Raw genomic sequence first — 23,943 nt, forward strand, 5'->3', positions numbered from 1 at the left:
TCCGGAAAGAGACCCCGAGGACGACCCAGGGCACGCTGGAGAGACTACGTACCTTGCCTGGCCTGGGAACGCCTCGGGATCCCTCCGGAAGAGCTGGAAGAAGTGGCCGGGGAAAGCGAAGTCTGGGTATCCCTGCTGAAGCTACTTCCCTCGCGATCCGACCCGGAAAAGCGGTGGATAATGGATGGATGGACGGATATAAATTCAATTTCAACACCGCAGAACACCAATTTAAGTTGGGTACTCAACTGGGCCCAATTGGAACATTTTCCGCTCCAAGTCAGCAAAGGTCCAATTGTCGGATACCGCCGCCCGATTACCCCGTGGCGGCGTGGGGTGTTCAAGAACAACTTTCTGCCCGGATCGCCTTGGAACACGGCCGATAATCACGTCATCATTTCAACTCGTTCTGGTTTTACAAGCTCACGTCAAACCGAAGCGATTGCGACGACGGCCCGTTTGAGGAAGCCCCCTCGCGTCTCGCGTCTCACAAGTCAGGATCGGTTGCAGGTACAAGTCTCGGCGGGACTGCATGGCACACACCTGGCCCGAGGCGGCCATCTTACTTTGAACCCTTGACCTCAGCAAGGAGCGCACACCTCGAAGCGGGTGGCGTGCCAAACAAAGACGAGCAAGTTTCAACAGTCGAACGGCAGCAAATGTACAATTTCAATGATTTTTTTTTTGTTTTTTTCTCAATTTTCATTTTCACATGCTCAGCCCACCCAACAGTCCAGATATTGGAACATGAAAGGCGCAAAGATCCTTCCAGGATTTATTGCTGCAGTCCACTGAGTGTAATCAATCTGTAACCGGTGCCCCAAGCTGTCTCCGAGACCCGCGATCATCGCTTGTCGGTGTTGATCTTCTGGACTACGTCCTAATTTGTCATCACGTCAGGTCTCGGCTCACCTTTTAAAACTTGCCTACGGTCTGGTATTTTGTCGGTGGGCGTTATGGTGATCGCGATGTTTGCCGGGACGGACATCAATTGAAAGGCGTTGGTGTTCACGTCTCGCCTGACGCATCCGTTACGCTTTTTCCTGTTCGGGTTCGCTTGGAGGGAGCAGCTGGGTCGTATCCCGACTGACAACACGTCGGATCGCCTGTTACAAACATTCACGCCGTGAGCGAGTGCGAACCAAGTCGGGGAAATTCCATCGTGTGCCTCCTTCTTCAGATTAGACTGGCAAGGTCAATTCCTTCGTTTTTCATTCCGTACCGAAGACATTTGGGTTTCGCACCAAAAGATGAATATCAGACAAAAGTTGTGATTTTTTTTTTTTTTCTTCAAAACGCAAATACATCCAATCCATGTTTGTTAACGTTCCTGGTGCGTTCGTCTGAGCTACTTTCGTGAAGTGTAACTTTTCGGGGCCGCCCGCCCCGCAGGCACGAACGTTTGAGGCCGGAGTCGGGACCCGTGAAATGAGTCCAAACACGTGTCAGGGCGGGTGTCGGCTCCGCCATGAAAAGCCGCTGACGCAATTGGGGAGACGCCGCCGACTGATATTCCGAGACGGGAAACGAGTTCTGTTTTTCCTGTTGTCAAATCGCAATCGCTTTGTCGCGTCCTGTTCGCCTGCCAGAACCGGTTTTCCCCCCCCCCCCCCCCATCATTGGCTTCATCCACGAATTTTGTCGCATGGATGTTTTGCTTGTAAAAATGAAGTTCAATCAATGCTTAATGGGCTCGGTACCGTGTGGTCCGAAGCGCACGTGACCGCACGGGCCTCGCGCTCGCAGCTGCTCTTTTGCGGCGGGGGCAAACTGCTTATTAGTGGCATCTGTTTAATTGCAGCTCATGCGACTAGTTGGAAAATAAAGAAAGATGCTTTCCAGCAAACCCCCCCCCCCCCCACCCGTTTTTTTTGTTTGGGTTTTTTTTTTGGGTGGGGTTCGATGACGACGGTTGCTCGCTTCCAAAACAAGAACATCCCTAAATGCCTCTTGGGTAATACGAATGAGTGCATATTCTATCATTTTTCTTCCTGTGACTCTTGTTTTGCATCATAGTAAATGCTAAAAAAAAAAAAAAGGAAGAAAATATGACTAATAAGAAACCAAAAGAAATCGTGCTAATTCTGTCATTGTATCTATTCAATGAATCACTGATGGTGTAGCGGTACACACGCCTGCTCCCGCTCAGCGATGGTGTCGATATCTGCCCTGGGACTGACTGGCGACCAGTTCAGGGTGTAGTCCGCTAGCTGGGATAGCCTCCTTGTGAGGATAAGCAACTTGGATAATGGACAGATGGATCTATTCAATGCTAGCGTCTCGCTGCGATTGGTTGGCGACCGCCCAAAGCCACCCGAGATCGGCCCCAACTCGTCCGCGGCGGAAAACGAGCGGACGGCAAAGAGGAGGAAAAAAAATTGTTGGACTCGTGAGGCCAACTTCTTTGTTGATATTAAACGACGCGGCGACGTTTATCAAACTGCGACGTTGTGCGTTGCAGGCACTCAGGGAATAAAAAGTATTTGGGTCACTCGTGGGAATAAAATGTTGAGCGTACAGAACCGTCGGCGTGTTTACAGATGGACAGCCGCACATTTGTGTGTTTGCAGTGTTGAAAGTTTTCGACGCAGCGGCAGAAGTGTTTTGCGTTCATAACAAAAAAAAAAGAAAGAAAGAAAGAAACCGACTGGAATTTCGTGACGTTCGCCCTCTCCAAATGCAGCTCGAGCGTTCCATCCTTCAGTTTACCAGTCAGGCGAACCAGAATCTTTCTGGGGGGGGGGGGGGGGGGGGGGGGGGGGACATGTTGGCATTACACGGTGCGATCAGCTTGTCAAGTGTTGGCCTCGCAGTTCAGAGATTCCGGGTTCAATCCCGGGCCCCCCTGTGTGGCGTTTGCATGTTCCCCCTGTGCTTGGGTGGGTTTTCTTTGGGTGGGCACTCCGGTTTCCTCCCACATCCCAAAAACATGCGACAATAATTGGACCCTCTAAATTGGTGTGATTGTGAGCGCCGATGTCGTCTGTCTCTATGTGCCCTGCGATTGGCTGGCGACCAGTCCAGGGTGTCACCCCGCCTCAAGCTCGTTGGCAGCTGGGATAGGCTCCTGCACTCCCTGCGACCTCGTGAGGATAAGCGGCAAAGAAAATGGATGGATGGATGTTTGAGAGAGCTACTAAATGTGTTTGTAATCTGTTTTCTGCATTCTTGCCGTCACAGATGAGCAAAAACGAGAGGCCAGAACGCGCGAAGGCGAAGAATGCGGCCGATTGTGTCTTTTATCAGCCGGCGCAGTCGCGGGCAGCAAACTGAAACACATTGTCGGCAACTTATGTCAACTCCCACTGAAGCTGATAAAAAAAAATGAACATTTGGGACCATCAAAACGTTTATTCCAGTTAGGAATACATACAATAAAAATACTTGGGTGACAAGGAATATTTACAACTGTGTGATAAAGGTTACAAAAATGGGAGAAATTGGACCGGCGACACTCTGACTCAACAGAGCGGCCCGCCAGTGGAAGTGCAATACATAAATTATTAAAGTCCCTTTTTTTTTTTTTTTTCTTTTTTCCGTTTTTCCCTCGATTCCCTTCACAGGAACTGCTCCAGTGTGTTGGCACATCCTTCCTGGCTTCCCAGATGCTCTTCGGCAGATAGGCATTCTTCCAACTGGAGGAATTTGAAAGAAACAACAACAATTAAAAAAAAAAAAAAAAAAAAAAAATCCTTTTCTGCTTTCTGTGTTTATTAATATCGTGAAAATATTTGCAGGGAAGGGAACGGACCGGTACCTTTTAGTCAGGATGGACTTCTAGACGTTTTGAAAAATTAAAAACTGGGGCTTGGCGTCCTCTCTGGTGTCATACGACCTGCGAGGTCACAAAAATATGATTGCGCATGTGAATTTTGACACCATTCAACTGTTCCAGTCCACGTCATCGGGGGGGGGGTCATGAAAAGGTCCATCAAAGTACAGAGAGTCCTCGGGTTAAGACGGTCTCGACCGAAGACGTCTCGACTTTACAACGCCCGTCCATCATTTTGTCTGGCTAACGCTTGTCCGTCTTTGTGCGCCGGGAGTATCTTCGCATTATTCACTCTCCTTTTTCGATGATTTTGCAGCCCAAAGAAAATCCATTACCATGGAAACGAAGCTCGAGATCGTAAAAAGATTGCAGGAAGGACAGACGCCAAAACCACCGACCGAGGCTTCAGTCGGTCGAGTGACGGGTGTGAAGGGTTCCGTTCCTACGTCGGCTCCAATGATCACAAAACAAGGTTCTTTGATACTTGTGGCGATGGAGAGGACTGAGGACTGAGGACTGAGGACTGAGGACTGAGGACCGGGTTCCTCGGCAATAGCTGAGCATCGCCTCCCCTTCTTCTTCTCCATCCACCTCTCAGGAGTGACGCCAAGTACATCATCTTGTTTATTTCAACGTATTTGTTTTTAATACAGGTATTTCGACGTAAAATCTGACTTCAATGGTGGAACCCGACATGAGTCGAACTTCGACTCAAGTCGCTACTGTAGGAACGGATCTCAGTCGTAGACCGAGGACTCCCTGTATAGGCTTGAAGAGGTTTTGTGTGAAAGAACACCCAAAAAAAAAAAAACAATCATGTCTTTATTTTTACTCTATACGAACTCCACGTGTGATGTCTTTAGTTAAAAGATTTGTATATTTCATAAGATAGATATGTTATTTAGAAAGTTTAAAATTTGTTTAAAAGAAAAAGCGTCAGAAAAAAAGCGTCATAATGACACCTCTCGGCACGTGAGGCTCATTCAGTTTCTATGCGGAGTGAGTGCTCTGTACGTTATAGGGGATATTTGACGTGTCTCCGGTGAGAATGGGAGCGTGGCGGACAGAAAGAAAAAAAAAACATAAAAACTACGCTCAACGCGTTCAAAACGTTTGAACCTTGGGAAACTTTGATCTTTGTAAGTACTGTATGTTCACATACATTAGGTTGAGGTCACAATTGTGCCTTATTTGACAGCTCGATGTAAACGAGTGATCGTTACGTTTAGCAGAACTCAGCTAGCTAGCTGTACTTTGCACAACGGCACACAGTGCACAGTGTAACGTACATTTTTCTGTATCTTTCAGTCACAAATTTGTGAATTCATTTACCGCAAGAAAATAACGCCTCGCGTACGGAGTTTCTTCATAACTTCACATTCTAACGCGTCGTAACGACAGCACACCTCGATACTTTTGACCATTTGCAACACATCAGTTTCGAGCTTCGCTACGTGATTGGGAACGAATGTCAGCCGGCTAAAAGCAAGGAATACTGTATGTCGCCATGGCAACAAACTTGCATCGGTCCAACCAAACAAAAGCGACCAATAAAATAGAAAAAAAGTGTACAGTAAATCCATTTGTCGTACCCTTTTCGCCGGAGATGACACAGATGCAGACAGAGCACCCCCGTGCACGCCACTGGGAACACACAAACAAACAATTATGTACAAAATGTAATTTTAACACTTACGTACATTCATTAGGTACATGTGTCATCAGCCAGTTCGTGAAATTACCTAACGAGACGCCGATCACGATGATTATGACTGGGACGTAATCTGAAAGACACGCGTGCGCCACGTCAATATCCCGCGTCATGCAAACAGTCGACGTGTCGCGCGTTCCATAACTCACAAATATCCCTGCCGCCGTCCACGGTCACGTCGTGCGCTCCTGAAAAAAAAAAAAAAAAATTATCATCGGACAAACGAGAGCAGAGTAAGCAAAAAGTGGCGATAACGAAGTGCAACGTTGCAACATCATGAAAAGAACGAAATGAAGGCATGCAGATGAATCGCAGTTCAAATAGGAGATATGATTCCTAATAGATATGCATAAAAGATGTACAATTAAAATGAAGTTGACAAGAAATTCATACAAATATCTATCATGTTTGAAACACGCTGTATCAATAATTATTGACCTAGTTATTGATTGATGGCAGCGCAAGGTTCCTTACGGTCACTCAACATTTTTCAAACACAAATTCTATAAATGGATATTTATATGAAAGGTTTTGCACAGTTCAATGAAGCAAAATGTTGGAAATGCACCGCTGCGATCCTCACAAGTGTAACCCTTTGCTGCTCCTCTGCTCGTTTGATACACAGTAAAGCCTCGGTTCTTGAACGTCCCGGTTTTCGAACGAAAATGTCGAGATTTTCTGTTTTCGGATGAAAATCGCTACTCGAACGCCCCCGACAAAACCCAGAAATAACATATTTGCGCCGGCCAGACCAGCTGAGCCACGACGCGGCTTTGTTGTGAATTCCCACACTGCCGAAAAAACCCGGAAATAACATAATGCGCGCGGCGCAAGCAGCTGACCCACCCACCACATGCTTTGTTATGATCAATTCCAATGCCCCCCCCCCCGAAAAAAAAAAAAAAAAAAACAGAAATCTCACAAGACGCGTGGTGCAACCAGTGCACTTTTGTGTATGAAGCCGCCTCTGTGCACAGACGTGTCCCGGTAGTGCCTGTTGTTTTTCTTCTCGTGGAGGACGACGATATTAACCCCCAATCGTGGCTCCAAAAAAGGCAAGTTGCTCGTTTCAAGTTATTCTGAACTTTTGTTCATAAAAAAAAAAAGTTTACAAGGCCGTAAATGTAATGTAACGTAATGTAACGCATACATTTCAAGCAAAAAAATAAATATATTCCTTAAATTATTTTATTATATAAAGTATTCAAACTATATATGCATTTCTACTATGCAGTTTATCATCAGGAAAAGCTTAAAAAATGCTTTAAAAAAACAAATCTTTTAGCCTTGGAACACATTATTTATTTTTCCATTCATTGTTATGGGAAACACCGACTCGGTTATCGAACAAATCACTTCTCGAAGCGTTTTCTGGAACGGATTGCGGCGGAGAACCGATGCGTCACTGTACCTTGAAAAACGGACGTCGGCCATGGCGGCGCATCGCTCGCCGCCGTCGTCGTCCAGGCGCGGCCGCCATCTTTGAACAAACACAAGTCGTCACGGCCGCTTTGGGCTCGCGGGAGAGAAAGTGGCGTCGCCGTGGCGATAAGCATCTCAGGACGTGTTTGCGTGTGTGTGCGTGTACCTCGCCGAGTGGTGACTTCTGCACCGCCCGTGATAATATTATCTCGGTCAGCGGCTGCCGCCGTGGTCGACGGACTCGCTGGCGCTGAAACGTCGGCAAAAACGCTCGTGAGTGAGTGAAAAGAATACGGCGGTCTATTGTGATGACAACATAGATACAAACAACAACAACAACAAAAAGAAGACAGAAAAGGCTCACTTGGGTAAAGAAAATAGATTTAGCGCAGATAATTGAGAAATGTATTTTTGCATTTTGAACTGTTACGACACGGCCCACCACATCGGGACAGGGGCGCAAAATGGAGGAAATCATATTTTTTCACCGACTGCTTGCGTTGGGGCCAAACTGGGAGGTGGCCCACCAGACATTTCGGAGTTTATTTTTATACGTTCAACTTTGAATGCGGGGGCCGCGACCCACCAATTTCATATAAAGGGGCAAATTTATTTGATTCATTTTCATTAATTTTCCACTTATATAACTGTTGCAATCCGCACGCGTTGAGGCCTTATTCAGTTACAACGTACCACATCGCGATAAAGGCGGCAAAATGAGAATTTCCCTGTGCTCACTAGCGCCCTCTGCAGGACCGGAGCACAGCCAGCAGCGTTCTCCATCCAAACGTCTTTCGACGTACCTTTGCATTCAGGAGGCGGAGAGTCGTATTGACCCGTCTCGTCGCATTGGATGGTGTCGTTGCCGGCGAGCGCGTAGCCTTCGTCGCAGTGGTACCGGACGGCCTGGCCGTACGTTGGCGCTTTTTGGGAATGCCACGAGTTGTTGCCGTTGGTCACCTCTGGGGGGTGGCTGCAGGTTTTAACTGAAAGTCGGCACATGAGTACGCTCATCATCGCCACTGCTTTCTTTCCGAAACTCGCAGACTGTCACAGCGCAAGAATCAGGCAACGGAAAGAAGGCGGAAGCGTTTACCGTGGCAGTCGACTGTCCCGCTCCAGCCCGACGTGTAGCACTGCTTGTAGCTGGGGCCGTTAATCTGGTAACTGCGGGAAACGGCACGGAGAAACGCAAAACGTCACGTTCGGCGTTCCCGCTCTCGCTTTCTGTCATCGCAAACACACTTTTTTTTTTTTTTATTTGCGTCGGAGTTTTGTTACGCGGGAGAACCGGGAGGAGTCGAGCGGGCCACAAAAGGGGAGCAAAATGTTCTGGGAAAAAAAAAATCCGACGTGAGTAAATCCTTCAGCGTGGTCAGCGTATTTTCAAAGGGTGGCAAAGAGGGGCATTTTTTTTTCTATGTAACCGAGATCGTCGCGTGCGTCTGTGCTTTTCTGTTTTGAGATTATCCGAGCACAACTCACAACAAAAACTGTTCAATCCCCCTTTTTTTTTTTTTTTTTTTTTAAATGTCTACGTGTGGAGTCCGTGACAGATAATCTTCTAAGATCAGAAAAAAAAATACTTCTGCGTGTACGAGGCCCAAGTCTTGGCGGGCGAATGTGCGTCGATGGCCACGCGGGCGTCAATGTGTGTTTGGCGAGGGCACATGCGCCAAACTCTTGGCCCGGGGGCCAGATCCGGCCCGCCGCGTCGTTTCACGCGGCCTGACGACAGAAATTCGCGTGCGTCGACATGCGTGAGTGAAATTATGATTTTGATGCGGCAAACATTTGTCGTTGTTGTTCTCAAACCGTTGTGTACGGAACTCGAATACTTGAACAAATGTGTGATTACTTAACTTCCGTTTTCAAAACTAGTTGAAGCATATATTTGTTGCAAATATGATGAGGGAAGGCGGCAAAGTAGATCAGGTGGCCTTACAGTTCTGAGGACCCGGGTTTGATCCCGGCCCCGTCTGTGTGGAGTTCGCATGTCCCCCCCGTGTCTGCGCGGCTTTTCTCCGGGTGGCCACTCCAGTTTCCTACCACACCCCAAAAACATGCAACACTAATTGCACACTCTAAATTGCCCCGAGGTGTGATTGTGAGTTTGCGGCTGTTTGTCTCTACGTGCCCTGCGATTGGCCGGCGACCAGTTCAGGGTGTACCCCGCCTCTTGCCCGTCAACGGCTGGGATAAGCTCCACCGCTGCCCACGACCCTTGTGAGGATAAGCGGCAAATAAAATGCATGGATGGATGGATGATGAGGGAACAAAAACATCTCCAGGGAAACGCTGACAGTGATTGGTCGCCAGTATTCGGTACGTGGGGTGCCGTTGACAATTTGTATTGCGCATTGCTGGATGCCGCTTTATGGTTGTGAACGTTCAAACATCAAATATTGAACGCACTGACCCTTTTTGGCAGGTGACTACCACGACGGCGCCGAAGAGGGTGCCCCCGCTGGTGTTGAACTCCATGTGCGGTTTAGCTTCGGGGACACCGCAGTCCATCTCTAAAGTGCAAAAAAAAAAACAACAACAAACAACGACAACAAATGCTAGCTGCAAGTATCAAAGAGCAAATATTCGAGTACGTTTTTCAAGCATCTGGACTTTATTTGCGTCTTTTTACTTTTACATTTGGAAACAGAAGAATAAACGACAATAATTGAGTGTATGATTTGAAACTTGTTACTTTTTTCTTTCTTAATTTCATTTACCCGACACATTGAGTGCATTTGTGCAAACTGTTATCGCCAATCCCGTCGGAAAAGAAATCGGTGGTATCGAACTTGCTAGCTCGGGAATGTATGAAAGTTACTAAAATGGGAAAAAGTGTTTTGAGTGCCCCCCCCCCCCCCCCCCCATTGCGCCAAGTAACCAAAATGGGTATAGAATAGACTGTAAATACAGTCATTCCCGACTTACAGAGCGCACCTGGTTACAAGCCTCACCCAGCACATTTGTAAAGGAAATACCATTTGGTACATACAAACCCCGCAGCTGTGTAAAAGCTGACAGTGCAAGATATTAACAAAGATTGACGGTACACAGAAAGAGTTTAATGGTACCGTGGCGCTATTTTGGCACGAACACGAGCGCGGTGCTCACCCAAGCGCGGCGCTAAGGCAAGCGCAGCGCTGACGGGGCGGTTAAAAAAAAAAAAATTACCAGTAAAAAATTCACTGAGACACGCCAGTAACACAGCAGCAGCACGCTGATACAGTGCTAACACTAGCGCAGCACGAACATGGCCGGTAAAAGTCACTTCCTCGGCACGTATATTCCATCGGTCTCACTCTTCCCTTTTCCGCTCGATTGCCCCCTTGTGACCGTGAGAAAAAAAATGCACAAATTATCCACATGACCGCATAAACCGCAGGGTTGAAAGCGTGTGAAAAAAAGTCGCCAGAAATGACGCTACTTGTGTTTTATGTCCATTTTTTGGGGAGGGGTGGAGGGGTTTGTTTTTAACTGCACCGGAAGTCCAGAGTGAGCACGAGTACTTTGACCCATTTGAGTAGAAAAAAAGAGAATTCCAACTGACTTTTGCAGACGAGCTCAACGGGGGTCCAGGCGCCGCCGCGGCAACTGATGACGTCCGAGCCCGACGCTTTTTGGAAGCCGTTGCGACACACCAACGTGACTTTGGAACCCGCGGGAAAAGTATTCATCAGGAGCGCCTCCACGCTCAGTGTGCTGTTTTGCCCCCCCTTAGGCGTGGGGCACTTGGCTGGGGAGGGAAACAAAACAAAACAGGCAGAGCGTCAACGCTGGGACAAAAGCAGGTGGCGCGCGTTCGAATATGCAACGACAGACACGGCATTCATGTGAGACGCAAAATGAAATCGGTTCAAGAAAAGCGGCAGCAACATTTAAGAAAGCTTTGGGAGCACGACACACATGTTTTGCGGTCGGTCGGACAAATTGGACGGATGGACTTTCAGTAGACATTTCATCTATTATTAATATTCTGAATGATCGTGTTGTTGTATTTTATTTTATTTATTTTTTTTTTTATCAGCGAAATGATCATTTCAGAGGGTCCACCTGTCCTGAAAAGATAAGATGAGGAAATGAAGACCCCCACACCCCACCACCACTTCGCTTGAACATTTTTGGAAATGCGTATTTAATATATAACAATCGGGAAAATATACAAAATATTCAAATAAATTCCCAAGCAGTTTTTATTTCAGAGCACCACTGAAAGCAACACTTGACTTAGCTGAACTCAAACATTCTGGAATATTCCGAATGAACGTTGTTATAAGAGAAGAATAATGAAAAATAAACAACAACATCACAATAAATTCCCAATCACACATTTTTTTAGAAGGATTATTCCAGAGGGTCCCTGAACGTAACGCTCCATTTACAATCCTGGAAATGAAAAGATTTCCTTTGGATTTCATTCATGATTTCTACTTGGATTCATATTTAACTTATAATGAAAAAAAAAAAAATGAGCAGCTCAGAAAATGGATGGGTGGCTATTAAGTGTGTTCAAGTTCATTTCTCAAAGCAAACTGTGTATCTTGAATTTTCGCACTTGTCAGTTCACGTTCATCAAGACAATCATGTCTAGTTTAATATTTATTATGCACGACCTTTTTCATTAAATGACTAAAATAAATCATGATTCCCAGAAACGGGCTCATCATTTGATTGGAGATATGGTAGAGTGCAGTCATTACATATCTCACCGAATCATGTGTTTAACATAGAAGTACTGTAATATCTTAATATTCCATGGACTTTTTTTTTGTTTTGTTTTTGTTTACAGATACACGCTGAGCTTGGTAACAACAATAATATTCATCCTAATAATTAAACAAGAAAAAAAAACTCCATTCCTATCTTTTGTCCTCACCTTCTGATCCCCACACAAAGCAGCAGAAGCAGAAGCAGAAGAAGAAGAAGAAGAAGAAGAAGAGTCGCGATGCGATGTTTGCGCTCGTGCAGCTTCCTGGCAGAAAAACGACTTCCATGCCGGCCAATTTCGGGCCAAACGCTTCCAATCCGGTGACTGCAACTAGTCTGGCCGGTGAAACACAGACGCGTCTTTCTCCACGCTCGAGTCCGCGCCACAACACCCCCCCCCCCCCCACTACGCTTCCTTTTTTGGCCATCCGTCAAGTTGACGGCGCGGGACAGGAAGTAAGAAAATTGCGCCTTCACAATGAAGGCTAACAGTAGAAATACTGTGAGGATGGCACGGAATGCTTTTGGATTTCGGTCACACTTCTTCTGATCATCTGTGACAGGATGCGAGTTCCGCTAACAGCTACAATTCACGCCCAAAAAAGTTGAAATTCATACTAGAAATTTTCTTTGCTTCGCAGCCCCGCCTCGTGTTTTTTTTTACTTTGAAAATCAAAGGCAGGAAACGCTTTCCGCTTGGGAAACAACCTGACTTTTTCTCCATCTTCATCTTTCTCCCCGATTTAAACCAGCTCCTGACTACAGACGCAAATAAAACACTAATAAAACAAAGGAACAAAAAAAAAAAAAACTTATTTTGACTTGCGTAAGAATTTTTCATTGATTTGTGTGGTTATGATATGATAAATTGTCCTTTTGTTGTTGTTGGTTTTTAAGGCGTCTCCAGCAAAATTGGGTGTGGCCTTGAGAGGGGGAATGTGGGGGTAATAATAAAGGGTATTCCCTGTGTGAGGGACTACAAGAGGGAAGCCCTTGCGATTGATTCCATGAGAGGTTCCACGCGAGACGTTGGTTTGGTCTGAAAGGACGATGACGACTGTTGTGTGCGTTATTGTCGTGGAAACATTCCACAACTGTCTGTAACAAAGCGGGGCCGTGCCTGGTTGCCAGACGCGCTCCGGGGTGGGCGGATTCCGTAACGGAGCGCCCCACCGCCGGTCTTGGCCACCCACGCAACGTGTCTCCAACGGCAACGGGGAACACGTGGGCAAACTGGAGTTGATATTTTAGGGGGGGGGGGGGGCGGGGGTGAAGTGAAATAAATTGCAAATAACGAGGCCGCACAGTGAAGTCGGGAGGTTCTGAGTTCTCACCGGGTAGTCCAGATTACTTGAGGCTCTCGACGGCGAAGGTCCAACAAGTCTCGAGCGTGTTGGGTCGAAGCGCTTCCTGTCGGCCGTCGCCGTCTTTGATGAGTCCGTCGGCTGCGGTGCCGTCCGCGGACCTCGTCCGGGAACGTTCACAATGAAAGTAAGAAAGAGAGTCGGCACGCAAGCGGCAAATACATTTGAGGTGGCGTCGTGGGCTCTTTTGAAGGTTTTGTTAATTGGAACTGTTCTCTTCCGCATTTCTTAAAGTCCCGCCGACGTGCCTATAAACATTGAAAACTAAATATTGTAATGAAAAAGACATACGACATTATTCACTTCAACGTCTATACGGAAAAAAAAAATACGAGCGGAGAGCGCGTCATCCGTGCGCAAAGTTGCGGAAGTGTCAATCGACATCCCAGTGGCGGCCAAGTCGCCTGCGACGTCATCAGCAGACGTTCGCAATTGAAAACACGTCGTGGCATTTGCATTTGCTACTGGAGAGGAACAACAGAGATTTTCAGATTTTTCCGACGCCCTTTCTGACACGGAAGCTCTTTTCGAAGAAGAGAACATTTCGCATTTCGAGCCATATTTAGATGATATGCGGATGACTTCTAGCTAACAACAGACTTTATGACAGTATGTAGCGTAGAGCCGGATCTGGCCCCCGGGCCAAGAGTTTGGCGCCTGTGCCCTCGCCAAACACACATTGACGCCCGCGTGGCCATCGATGCACATTCGCCCGCCAAGACTTGGGCCGTGTACTCACCCGTGAGCGACGACAACGCCACGGCCTGGCCGCAACAAGCCACCACCGTCGTCCCCCGCAACTATTATTTTTTTTAATAGCTCCATACAACCATTCACACCTCCCTGTCATTTGGAACCCACGAAGCTCTTGTCCTTTTCACCCGTGCAATCCATTTTTCACGACGAACCTTGTCTTTTGGAAAAGTGTGAAGAGTAAATGCATCCTCCCGAGTGTTCGAACAATATCCAGGAATACAACGAGCCGGCATTTTGGCTAACGTGACGGAAGAAAGAGTTACCTTCCCGCAGGTAAAACCGCGATAAACACACCAGGTCACCTGTGTGGGCGTCTGCTCATGATGTCACTTCCTGGCTCTTCTCCAAAACAAATCATGGCGGGAGTTACAAAAAAAAAAAAAAACATATACGTCAAAATCATGTTTTGTGGTGAAAAAACGGATGGGTCCATTCCGGCTGCCTTTTTTTTTTTTTTTTTTAAATCAAAAACATACTAAAAATCATGCTTTTCGTCTCAGTTGGACACGGGGGTCTGGTGTTCTTTTGCCGATGAGCGGATTTGTGTTTGCGCCTCTTGGAGTTATGACCAAAAAAGTTCCGATTTGGTTTCAGAGCATTTGGATGATATCACTCCGAATGAATCCACTTATTGAATACTGCACATATCCCAAAGATTATGACGTCGTTTCTTACTCACCGGCGGTCAATTCCAAGAAAGCGGCCGCACCGTTGAGTTTCTTTTGTTCTGGCCGAAAAGGAAAAAGCGGCGACGGCTGGGCAAACATTCCACGCCGCCGCAGTTCACCTGCTTAGCTGCATTCCGAGGGTGTGATGCACGCAGACGGATGTGGGATTTCAGCACCGAAAGCTGCGGAAATGAACCGGTAGGCCTCCCACGTACTTGTGGCAGGTCAAAGGTCAAAGGTCGCGCGGGTCAAACGTGCCACCGTTTTTCCCTGTAGCCATGTTTTTGTTCCCCCCCCCCCCCCCCACCACACACAAGAGGGCGTCTGACTTTTTCGGGGAAGAAAATTGTGGAGCTTCGCTTTTCCTCAGCTGGAACAGGAGGAGGAGAGAACCGGGGAGGCAGCCCCATCTTGTGGTGGCAACAACGAACTACAAAGGGGGAAAAGGGAAGGGGGGGGGGGGGGGAACAACAGCAGCTCCAAAAACACCGCGAACTTCTTTTTGATCAACAACTCTTTAAATGTAAATCAACTCTGCACACATTCAAATCAAGACCACAATAGTGCAGAAATTATTAATACTAGTTTATGTATTCAGTTGTGATGTTTGTTACTTCTATATTGCCAATGTTTGGACCTTTTCTCTCATACAATCTGGAAAAAAAAAAGAAAACACTAAATGAATCATGTTAAAACTAACCTATCTCTCTCCAAAAAGTAAAAGTAAAGCAGTTTGTAAGATGTCCATAATAAAATGTAAATAATTTTTTGAGCTAAAAAAAAAAAAAAAAAAAAAAAGAAAACCTCCAGCAAAGATTTATTCCAGAATATTTGGAACGGTACTTACTGGCGCATCCTCGTCTTCCATCGTCTCCTTCGCCTCACGATAGTGACGTAACAAAAAGGTTTCACCAAACGGACCAATGAGGAAAGAGTACTTGCAGAAAGGCGTTGTGGGATTTGTAGTGTCCCGATCTCACATCCCAATTGGTTCATCTTTACAGATGTCGTTTGAGAAAACTCCAATTAAAATCTCCACCAGTTTGGTTAAGGGTCAAGCTCAGCCCGCTTTGGAGAAATAATAATCTCGGATAAACATGAGACTTTTTTATGGTTATTTCTATTGGTGAGAAAACTGGGTCCGGGGGCCAAATTTGGTTTGTGCCTCACTAAAACATATGAATAAACAAAATGGCATCTTCGTATTTCTTGGAAAACATTTTGTTCTCCTTTTCATATTGGCCAAAACTCAAATTGCAATTTCTTTTCATTTCAACTGGTCCTACAATCATTTATTTACATCTCCCATATCGGTAGACGTCCACGCAAAGACTGAACGGCAAAAGTGGCTTCAGGGGGTCTGGAATGTTCCGCCTCACCCTGGCTAAAACCCTAAAAATAGGTGATCTTTTTTAAAAAAAAAATGTATTTCTGTATGAATGTATTGATTGACTTTTGTTTTTTATACGGTGACGGCCACGCTGTCGACTTTCCTACGGAATGTGACCGCAATTTTTAACGGTTCCCCGGTAGCAACCGCTGATCCAGGTAAGTACTGTACTTACAGTACCACATGTGCATCCTGCCATGCTCAAGCATTTATCGCCTCGAAATGCAATCATGTGACGTCCATTCAACGGCGGCCTTTTGTAAACAAAGCATAAAAACAATTTGCCTGTAAATGAGCGTTTACAATTGCACACGCTTTTTTTTATTATTATTATTATTGAAACATCCCCCATATTTCTTCCAAATCACTCAACTCCCACGTAGTAATTGCAGCTCCTCACTGAAGAATATTTTAATCAAAGTTTGGAAAACAATTCTGTTGCGATATCGTTATTTTGTAATTATTATACAGACGAGCGATAACCTAATGAGGATCATCAGGTCTTGAAACTGATTTAATTTGTGGGGTGTTCCGGAGGGGAGGGGGGGGGGGCCGTGACACCCCTCCCACAGATGTGGTGGGCAGAAGGCAGTTACCATGACAACAAGAGGAGTGCCATCGAAACGGAGGGCATGCAACAGCGACGTTTTTTTTTTTTTTTTTTTATTATTATTAATGGAGACAATTTAGTGCAGGCGGACGGTTGTTTTTTTTCAGTAAAACTTTATTTTTCAGTGCATGAACAAGATCCTTTTTCAATCCATTTTAAATATGTTCTTCCTATTCTTTTATTATTATTTTTTTTACATATAAAAAAATAATGGGGCAATTCCGTGAACACACTTTTTATATATATATATATATATATATATGTCCCCCCCCCACCCCCCAGATAGAGCGTCGAGCGAATATTTAGAAAGGTGCTGTACAATGTACAAACATTTACATCTTCGGTTGCTACGCCATGTACAAGAGAAGCACACAGATTGGTTTTCTTTTGTTTTATGTTTTTTTGCCCTAGCAAAGCAATGCAAGGCCACAGCATGATACAACGAGAATGACCAGACAAACAAACAAACAAACAAACAAAAAGGGACGTACGACGGGCGGAAAAGAAAGAAAAAAAAGCAGCTGCGTTTTCTGAACCGGCCTCTCCTCGCCCCGCTCGGTCTATTGCACAAAAGCTCCCCCTGGAAACCCGAAACGGCCCGTTTGACGCTTTTTGGATCTGGTTTTGCTACAACGCTAAAAGTTCCCTGAGCTCACCCGAATACTCGTCAAAAAAAAAAAAAAAAAAAAAAAAACACCCAAAAAAAGCAACCAAAAACAAACAAACAAACAAAAAAAAAAAAAACAGGACGGAGAAGCCCCACTTCAAAGTCGAGCTTGCTCAGAATAAATAAGAGTGAAAAATAATTCAATATCTATAGAAAGCTCTGACCCAAGTGCACAATTCATACACAAGTATGAGAATTTTCACTTATTTCTCTTGAAAAAAACATTTTAAAAGTCAGTTTCAAGTCAAAATTCTGCCGATAACTTTAACAATTTCTATATCTGAAGATTGAAGTGAGATTTCTCATCGCAATATCAGAAATGAAGACGATAGTTCGATGTCGACTTTTTAGCGATCGCACACATTTAATAAATAAACTTTTCATTTCAAAAGTTGGAATTCTGCAGGTTTAGAACGTAGACACGAGATAAAATATTAATACAGCAATAAATCACACTTACGGTAACGTATCAATATGCCAACATCGATATCGAGATTGATGCTTGATACTGACTTTTTTTTTACAAAATATTTTATTGTCTCGAATGGTACAGTATCGATGTACTGTCATGACAGGACCGATACTGAAGCTCGATACGGTTACTGATATTTTGATACATCTGACGTTTTCCTAGTATTGATTACCGCTTAATCGGGTCATAAGGTTATCCCTATCATTGGCAAAATATTGATTGATTTCATTTTTATCCCTCGTGTTACAGTATCGACCCACCATCAGATATCGATACCGATCCTCGACGACGCCGCCAATGACATTGTAGTATTTCCTTTAAATATACATCATTTGTCACATAATTCGATATTGACACTAAACTCTACTCATCAATAATGAGATAAGATTGTGAAAAGATATTCATATCCATATTTTGATCTTTTTATACAATAAGTTACAACCGGAAGTGTTTAATAAACAATGCAAATGTTTTGTTTTTTTTTTTGGTTTGTTTCTCGTTAAACGATGCAAAGGGGCCATAAAAAAAACGTTAAATACAAAATACTAGCCTACGTATTTTTGGGAATTCCAAAGGGGTTAATGTCAATTGATGACGTGTTACTAAAAAAAAAAAAAACTCGACAGCAGGAAGTAAAGACGAGGCAGGCCAAACAGTGAATTGCGTCGGGGGGGGGGCTTCACAAAGCGCCACAACTCCCAACTCGTCCATAAATTGCCCTCGTGACGTTCAGCCAGAAATTATACGGCATTGGCGACAAATCACACGGGTAAATATCATCGATCGGTTATGCTACGTGATTGGGGTTGACTACAGCGGAGTTGAGGAGATATTCACACACGGGGGGGGGTTGCGAACGGATATGTGCCAACTCCAAAGGACATGACGCGGGTCCACGCCGGAGGGGCGCCACCACCACATGCATGTTGACGGGGTGTCCTCGCTTTAAAAACCTGGCAACCGGTCCCGGGTGCATCGTGACCCCCCCCCCCCACCCCCCACGATGGCTTCCGCCAAACCTGGCTGGACATCACCCACGATTCCGACTTTACGACTGCGCTGGGACGGGCTTGTGATCGGCTCGGGTGGGTTCAGAATTTCCGAATAGTCAGGGCTACGTAGCTGCTTATACCGAGGACCCCCCCCCCCCCAAAATAAAAAAAATAATAAAATAAAATAAAAAATCTTATCGCTGTTGTTTTGCACGCTCAGTAAACGAGACGCCGAAAAGCACAAGTTTCTGGTCATTTGAAGGATGCGTACGGACGAGAGTAAACAGTCAGGAGTTGAAGTCGATGGGCGACCATCTTGGGGGTCAAAAAGAATCATCGACTGCATGCGAAATACAACAACAACAACAACAAAAAATAAAAAAAGGTCCCTCCTCGCCTTGCATAACGGACGCGATTGCCACACGAGACGTTGAGCAGAGGGGTGGCGGGCCGGGGGCTGCTACACGCCACCGGTGTATCCCCCCCACCCACCACCCTCCCTAAAAAGACCATCAAAGGGCCGTAAAAGTGTCGCCCACCGCTGAGCACTTTTGCTGGAAGCGCTTCGAACAATCGGCTGAGGATCCTACCAAAAAGGGTGGCGGAGGACCTCGGCCTGAGAGAGGATCCGGACTTGGCTGGGTACTTTCCATTCGCCGGGGCTGATGGGGGGGCCCTTGGGCGAACCCTTGGGGGGGCTCCTGGGACTCCCGGAGGCCCCGACTTGGGTCTCGCTCGGCGTAACTGACGAACCCTTCCGAGAAGTCTCTTCACGTCTCTTCCAGTCCTCGGCGCTCTGGCCGCCGTTGAGGTCTTTCTGGACCGAGCGGGTTAGGACTTGTCTTCCCGGGTCGTGGCTCGGACCCGAACTCAGACCGACTCTGCTCTCGCTGCCCCTGGATTCCTTGTGCCTCCGGATACCGTTCGGCCGAGGTCCCGCCCCCAGGCTGGAGGACCGCGTTCGGGCGCTTCTGTTCCGGTCGCGCGTTGTTGCTACAGGCGCCCGTCCCTCAGTCCGCCCGGCCCCGCGAGGCTGGTCTTTGGCTTCGAAAAAAGTCCCCCTTGCTTTCGGGGCGCTCGTCATCCCCCCCGGCGTCGTCGTCGTCGTCGTCCCGTTCTCCGCGCCCCGCCGCTCGTCCTGCTCCGCCACCGAGCTCAAACCCCGCGGCCCGCGCGGCGAGGACGTGCCGCCCCGGCGGACGGGGTGTCTCGGACCGCCGGAATCGGGAATGGATGAGAGGATGGAAGCCCCGGTGATGTAGGGAGAGAACATGGGTGATGTGTCCGAGAAAAACACCTCTCTGGGGGAGTTGGAGGGAGAAATGTGTTTTTTACCTGCGGGACACAACACACAATCGTCACAAAAAGTGGTGGGGCGGTTCGGCTTTGGGGTGAAATTTCAGGGCAAACACTGTTCCGTCGCTATATCGTTAGCGCCCCAATTTTAAGTCCGGATTTAGAGGTGCCTGCCTTGGGCGGAGTACCGCCGTCTAAGAGACGCAGCGGAAAAAGCAACAAGAAGCAGAGTCAGAGAAGGTCCCCGACAACCCTAAAGTCCAGTCATCGCAGCAAAAACACCGAGTATTGTTCCGCTTGAACGTCTTGCTGCTCATTTACAGGTTTATGGTTGCCTTAATGTTATGTAACGTAACTGGCCACGTGGGGGCGGGACCAGAGGGCCATACGGATATACCGTACCGTAGAGTAACTCCTCTCTTGGCTTCTCAGTTCGGCAGTAATATTGGTGCTTTTTCCGCAGAGGACAGAGATCAGAACTGAGAGCGGTTCAGTTTCGGTTCACCCTGAAACTTCACCCGAAAGCCGAACACCCCAAACTCCTTCTGAGCGTGCCGCACCGGTAAAACCGAAGAAGCCATTACCAAGGTAGAAAGAGAAGAGGCCGGCAGAAGCCGAGTGAGGACGTTAGTGCTGCTGCTCGGCGTAGTAGCACACGGAAGAAGAAGCTGCGCTACCTGCGTGGGGAGAAGAAAAAGATGGAGGGGGGAAGGGGGGGGGGGCGGACGAGGAAGAAGACCCGACCCGGTTAGCCGTGAAATGCCAGAGAACGGACTCCACCACAGTTTACAAACGCGTCTGCAGTCCTCAAAAGGAAGGAAGGAAGGAAGGAAGGATGGATTGGGGTGGGGTGGGGGTGGGGGGGGGGGAAATTATCGGTGGATCCTTGTAAAAAGCTTCATTTGGAAAACGCCAGAGCAGCCCACCTGCTCACGCAAACCAAAACAATCGGGCAAAAACGTGGACATTTCAACGATTGAACATGAATATCGCAAAAATATTTCAATTTTTCCAATAGTGGCTAACGGTAAGTCACATTTCTCTCAAGTCGATGGTTCCCTTTACCCGTCACGCACTCGAATCGTGTCCGACGCCGTCGTCGTCAGCAAGCTGACTGCTCAGCACGCTTGAAGTCTTTTGCGCATCGTAACAACATGTTTTCAATTACATTCATGATAAAAAGTAGACTAGCAGCCACATACATGCTTTTGACCACGATAAACTTATTGTCAGACACGAAAAAAATATTTGCCATGGTAACAGAAATGACTTAAAACATAATGTCTATGTGAAACAAGATACACCTATAGAAATATAATTGACAAATACTCCATTTAAAAAATCAAGAATTATATAATGACAACATTTTATTTTTCCATATCTTAATTTAAAAAAAAAGAAATAAAAATACAAATAATGAGATTTCCAAATATAAAAGTTGATCAAATTTGAATAAAAATGGATTCACTTCGAGTGTTCTCGTAAGATTTTCAGATTTGTGGGATTCGTTACCACGAAGCGCTTTTAAAAGTACGACTTTGTCCATCTTTTCCGCGATCGCCTTTTGAAACGAAAAGAGCGACAACAAGGCAAGCATCCGCGCACACGCGCGCGATGTCGTCACAGGCGAAAGCGTCCGACGTCGCGCCCGCCACTTACCGGCGTCCTGGGTCAGGCCGGCGCCGGGTCGGAGCAGCAGCGCCACTTTGCTTCCTCCCGCTTGGATCAGCTCGATGGCGCGCGTGTGCGAAATGCCGCGGGCCGGCTCGCCGTTGATCTCCACGATCTCGTCTCCGACCTGGCCCGGGAAACACACCGCACTTGTTCATCAAAATTATTCCGTATTATTATTAGTATTATTTCAAGTCAAACATTGCTGGCGTTTTTAATTGAAATAAAAAAAATGTCAGAAAATGGAAGGCCACATGCTCACGAGCTGACTCGGTGGACTCACAACACGGCGGACGCACAGTTGAGAAGTGAAGAGATTTGGTCGCTACATTTAGCGACTTTTTTGAGCGCTCAAGAGACTTTTTTGAAATATTATTGTGAGGTGACAGAGGGAGGAAATGAAGGTTCCGTAATCTTCAACGTGAGGGCAAGTGCAGTCGGCGTCGCGATGCACTTTCAGGCCCTCACTGAGTAGGACAAAAACAAACACACAAAAACACGCGCAAGGAGCTGATGTAGGCCACAGCTCACACACAGTCTCACGTCCTAGCGTGTTTTGATAAAATACAGCACGTAGAAGAACTGTTTTGTTGGGGCGGGCGGGGGGAGGCTGGAAGAAACAAATTCCCTATCTAACAGCTAAAATGGAAAATTTGCTCATCGAGGCTCGACTGGAGTTCCTTGGGCCTCCAAGCTGTGGCTCGCGGGCCCACCTGGTTTCAGAAGCGCCGCTTTACAGGGCCACTGTCATGAAATGCATGAGTTTTAGTTTGTTGTTGGTGGAAAAAAAGGGCAGCCGACATGGACCCGTGCGTCTTTTCACCACAAAACATGATTTTGACGTATATATACGCCTTTTTGTAACTCCCGCCATGAAAATCCTCTCGAGGGATTCGTTTTCGAGAAGAAGCAGGAGCGCCCTCTAGCGGACTCGTTTGCTTCTATTAGTCTTACCTCCGGGAAGGTAGCTCGTTGTTCCTTCGTGTGCGCCAAATTGCCGTCTCGTCGCATTGCCGGACATTGCTCGAACACTCGGGAAGATGGATTTACCCTTCATAAGCTTTGTCGGGAAAAACGGAGTGGACCAGAGCTTCGTGGGTTCCAAATGACAAAGGCTCGCCCACGAAGGCTATCATGTTGGCTCGGCGGCGAAAGCTGCTGCGTGCTACGACAACGCCGCAAAGAGGCCCGGCTCGGCGCCGTGATGAGCCACCTCGGCGGCGAAAATGGGCCGGGAAGTGGATCGGACGGGGGGGCGGCTTGGCCGTGGTGGCATATCATCTGAATGTGGCTCCAAACAATAGGGTAATATTGCCCCGGTCGGTAACTTGACTCGCTTGTGTGATTTTCTCTTCTTCGAAAAGAGCTTCCGTGTTTCCATAGTAGGCGGCACAGCGTCTTTCCAATGGCGAATGTCCGGAGTGACGTCACGGACGGGAGATGCGGCCAATGTGGCGACCGCTTGGATGTGAAACGACACTCCCGCAACTTTGCGATGATGAAGCATTTTTCATTTCACTGTCTATTTTAGAATGTTTACAGGGATGACACTTGACCTTTAAGCCACACGCAGATACACAAACATAGATCCCGCCAGAGCCTAGAGGAAGCCTCTACTAATGGCGACGAAACAGTAAACACGCCTAATGACGGCTGACGCCGGAGCAAAAAGGATGGCTGGCCCGTGAGGAGCGTCCGTCCTTTTTGTCTTTCCCGCACGGGCTTGTAACAACATGATAATTACCTCCCCGGCCTGTTTCTGAAGCGCTTCGATCGGGCCTCGACATATGGAGGTAACAACAAGGACTTGATGGCGTATGACAAACTGCCGCTGTTTACTTCCTGTGACGCCCGAAACGTGGCGTAAGATCTCCAGCCTGCGAACTGTGAGTGGCGCTTGTCCAAAGACAATTCGTTAGTTGGAGCCAGGCTGTTGCCGGCGATGGAGGAATTGCACCCCCACCCTCCTCCATTTTCCCTGATTCACTGCCTCTTTTCACAACATAGAAAGTGTTGAAAACTGGACTTTGTTGGATTTCTGCCACAACAAAGACCGAATCACGTCTACCCGAAGTGAGCGGAAAAGGCCAAACAGAAAAACAGAAACACACGAGTACGAAAAGTACTTTCGGGTACACGCGTACTACAGGAACTGATACACGCCCCTCACAGTAAAACAAGGTGTACAATTGAGTCTCGGAGAACTGGACTGGACTGGACTGGGTTAATTGACTCCATTTTACATTTAAAGCGTTACGGACGCAGTACAAATCCGGAGCTTTTATATCTTGCTCATTTACACTAGATGGATCTATATCTACACCGTATATGGACTCCTTTTGGATACTTGCTTTAAGAGAAAGGGTCGTTTTCCTCGGATTTTAAACGCTTGAAATCCCTCGTCAGATCCATCCATATTTCATGAAAGATGATGAATAACAA

At 46.8% G+C, this 23,943-nt stretch overlaps 2 protein-coding genes across 7 annotated transcripts in view; both read right to left on the reverse strand.

The window, feature by feature from the left end:
* Positions 1-3,330: 3,330 nt before the first annotated feature.
* On the reverse strand, positions 3,331-14,657 carry im:7151449 (complement receptor type 2). Of its 2 annotated transcripts, XM_061833543.1 has the most exons (13): positions 14,415-14,657; positions 12,950-13,080; positions 10,459-10,644; positions 9,325-9,424; positions 8,002-8,072; positions 7,709-7,891; positions 7,072-7,155; positions 6,895-6,963; positions 5,633-5,671; positions 5,515-5,556; positions 5,365-5,416; positions 3,758-3,835; positions 3,331-3,635 (listed from the first exon to the last, which is right to left on the reverse strand). In XM_061833543.1, exons 3-12 carry the CDS (start codon positions 10,583-10,585, stop codon positions 3,778-3,780), a joined length of 825 nt encoding a protein of 274 aa, XP_061689527.1. In that variant the 5' UTR covers positions 10,586-10,644; positions 12,950-13,080; positions 14,415-14,657; the 3' UTR covers positions 3,331-3,635; positions 3,758-3,777. The 2 variants fall into 2 exon arrangements, with proteins under 2 accessions (XP_061689527.1, XP_061689526.1); XM_061833542.1 differs by lacking the exons at positions 12,950-13,080; positions 14,415-14,657 and adding an exon at positions 11,785-11,996 and having other exon boundaries at positions 3,333-3,635.
* Positions 14,658-17,583: 2,926 nt separating this feature from the next.
* LOC133508084 (membrane-associated guanylate kinase, WW and PDZ domain-containing protein 3-like) overlaps positions 17,584-23,943 on the reverse strand; it is a 118,077-nt gene continuing 111,717 nt past the window's right edge. For 3 of the 5 annotated variants that reach the window (XM_061833805.1, XM_061833806.1, XM_061833807.1), the window contains 2 exons: positions 21,490-21,628; positions 17,584-19,869 (listed from right to left, as the gene is read on the reverse strand). In XM_061833805.1, the coding sequence (XP_061689789.1) occupies positions 19,121-19,869; positions 21,490-21,628 (888 nt within the window). In that variant the 3' untranslated portion in view covers positions 17,584-19,120. Of the gene's footprint in view, positions 19,870-20,390; positions 20,508-21,489; positions 21,629-23,943 lie in introns of all 5 variants that reach the window. The other 2 variants (XM_061833808.1, XR_009796974.1) reach the window with 2 other exon arrangements.

Source organism: Syngnathoides biaculeatus, chromosome 10, assembly GCF_019802595.1.
Source record: "Syngnathoides biaculeatus isolate LvHL_M chromosome 10, ASM1980259v1, whole genome shotgun sequence".
Lineage (NCBI taxonomy): Eukaryota > Metazoa > Chordata > Actinopteri > Syngnathiformes > Syngnathidae > Syngnathoides > Syngnathoides biaculeatus.

What these genes read in the sequence shown, in the direction of transcription:
- im:7151449 (XM_061833542.1), bottom strand. Translation starts at nt 11,902, where the DNA reads ATGGAAGTCGTTTTTCTGCCAGGAAGCTGCACGAGCGCAAACATCGCA. An exon ending in TCCGCCTCCTGAATGCAAAG is followed by an intron (nt 7,156 to 7,708) that starts GTACGTCGAAAG and finishes CCGACGTTTCAG; the next exon opens with CGCCAGCGAGTCCGTCGACC. An exon ending in TGTCATCTCCGGCGAAAAGG is followed by an intron (nt 3,836 to 5,364) that starts GTACGACAAATG and finishes GTGACCTCGCAG; the next exon opens with GTCGTATGACACCAGAGAGG.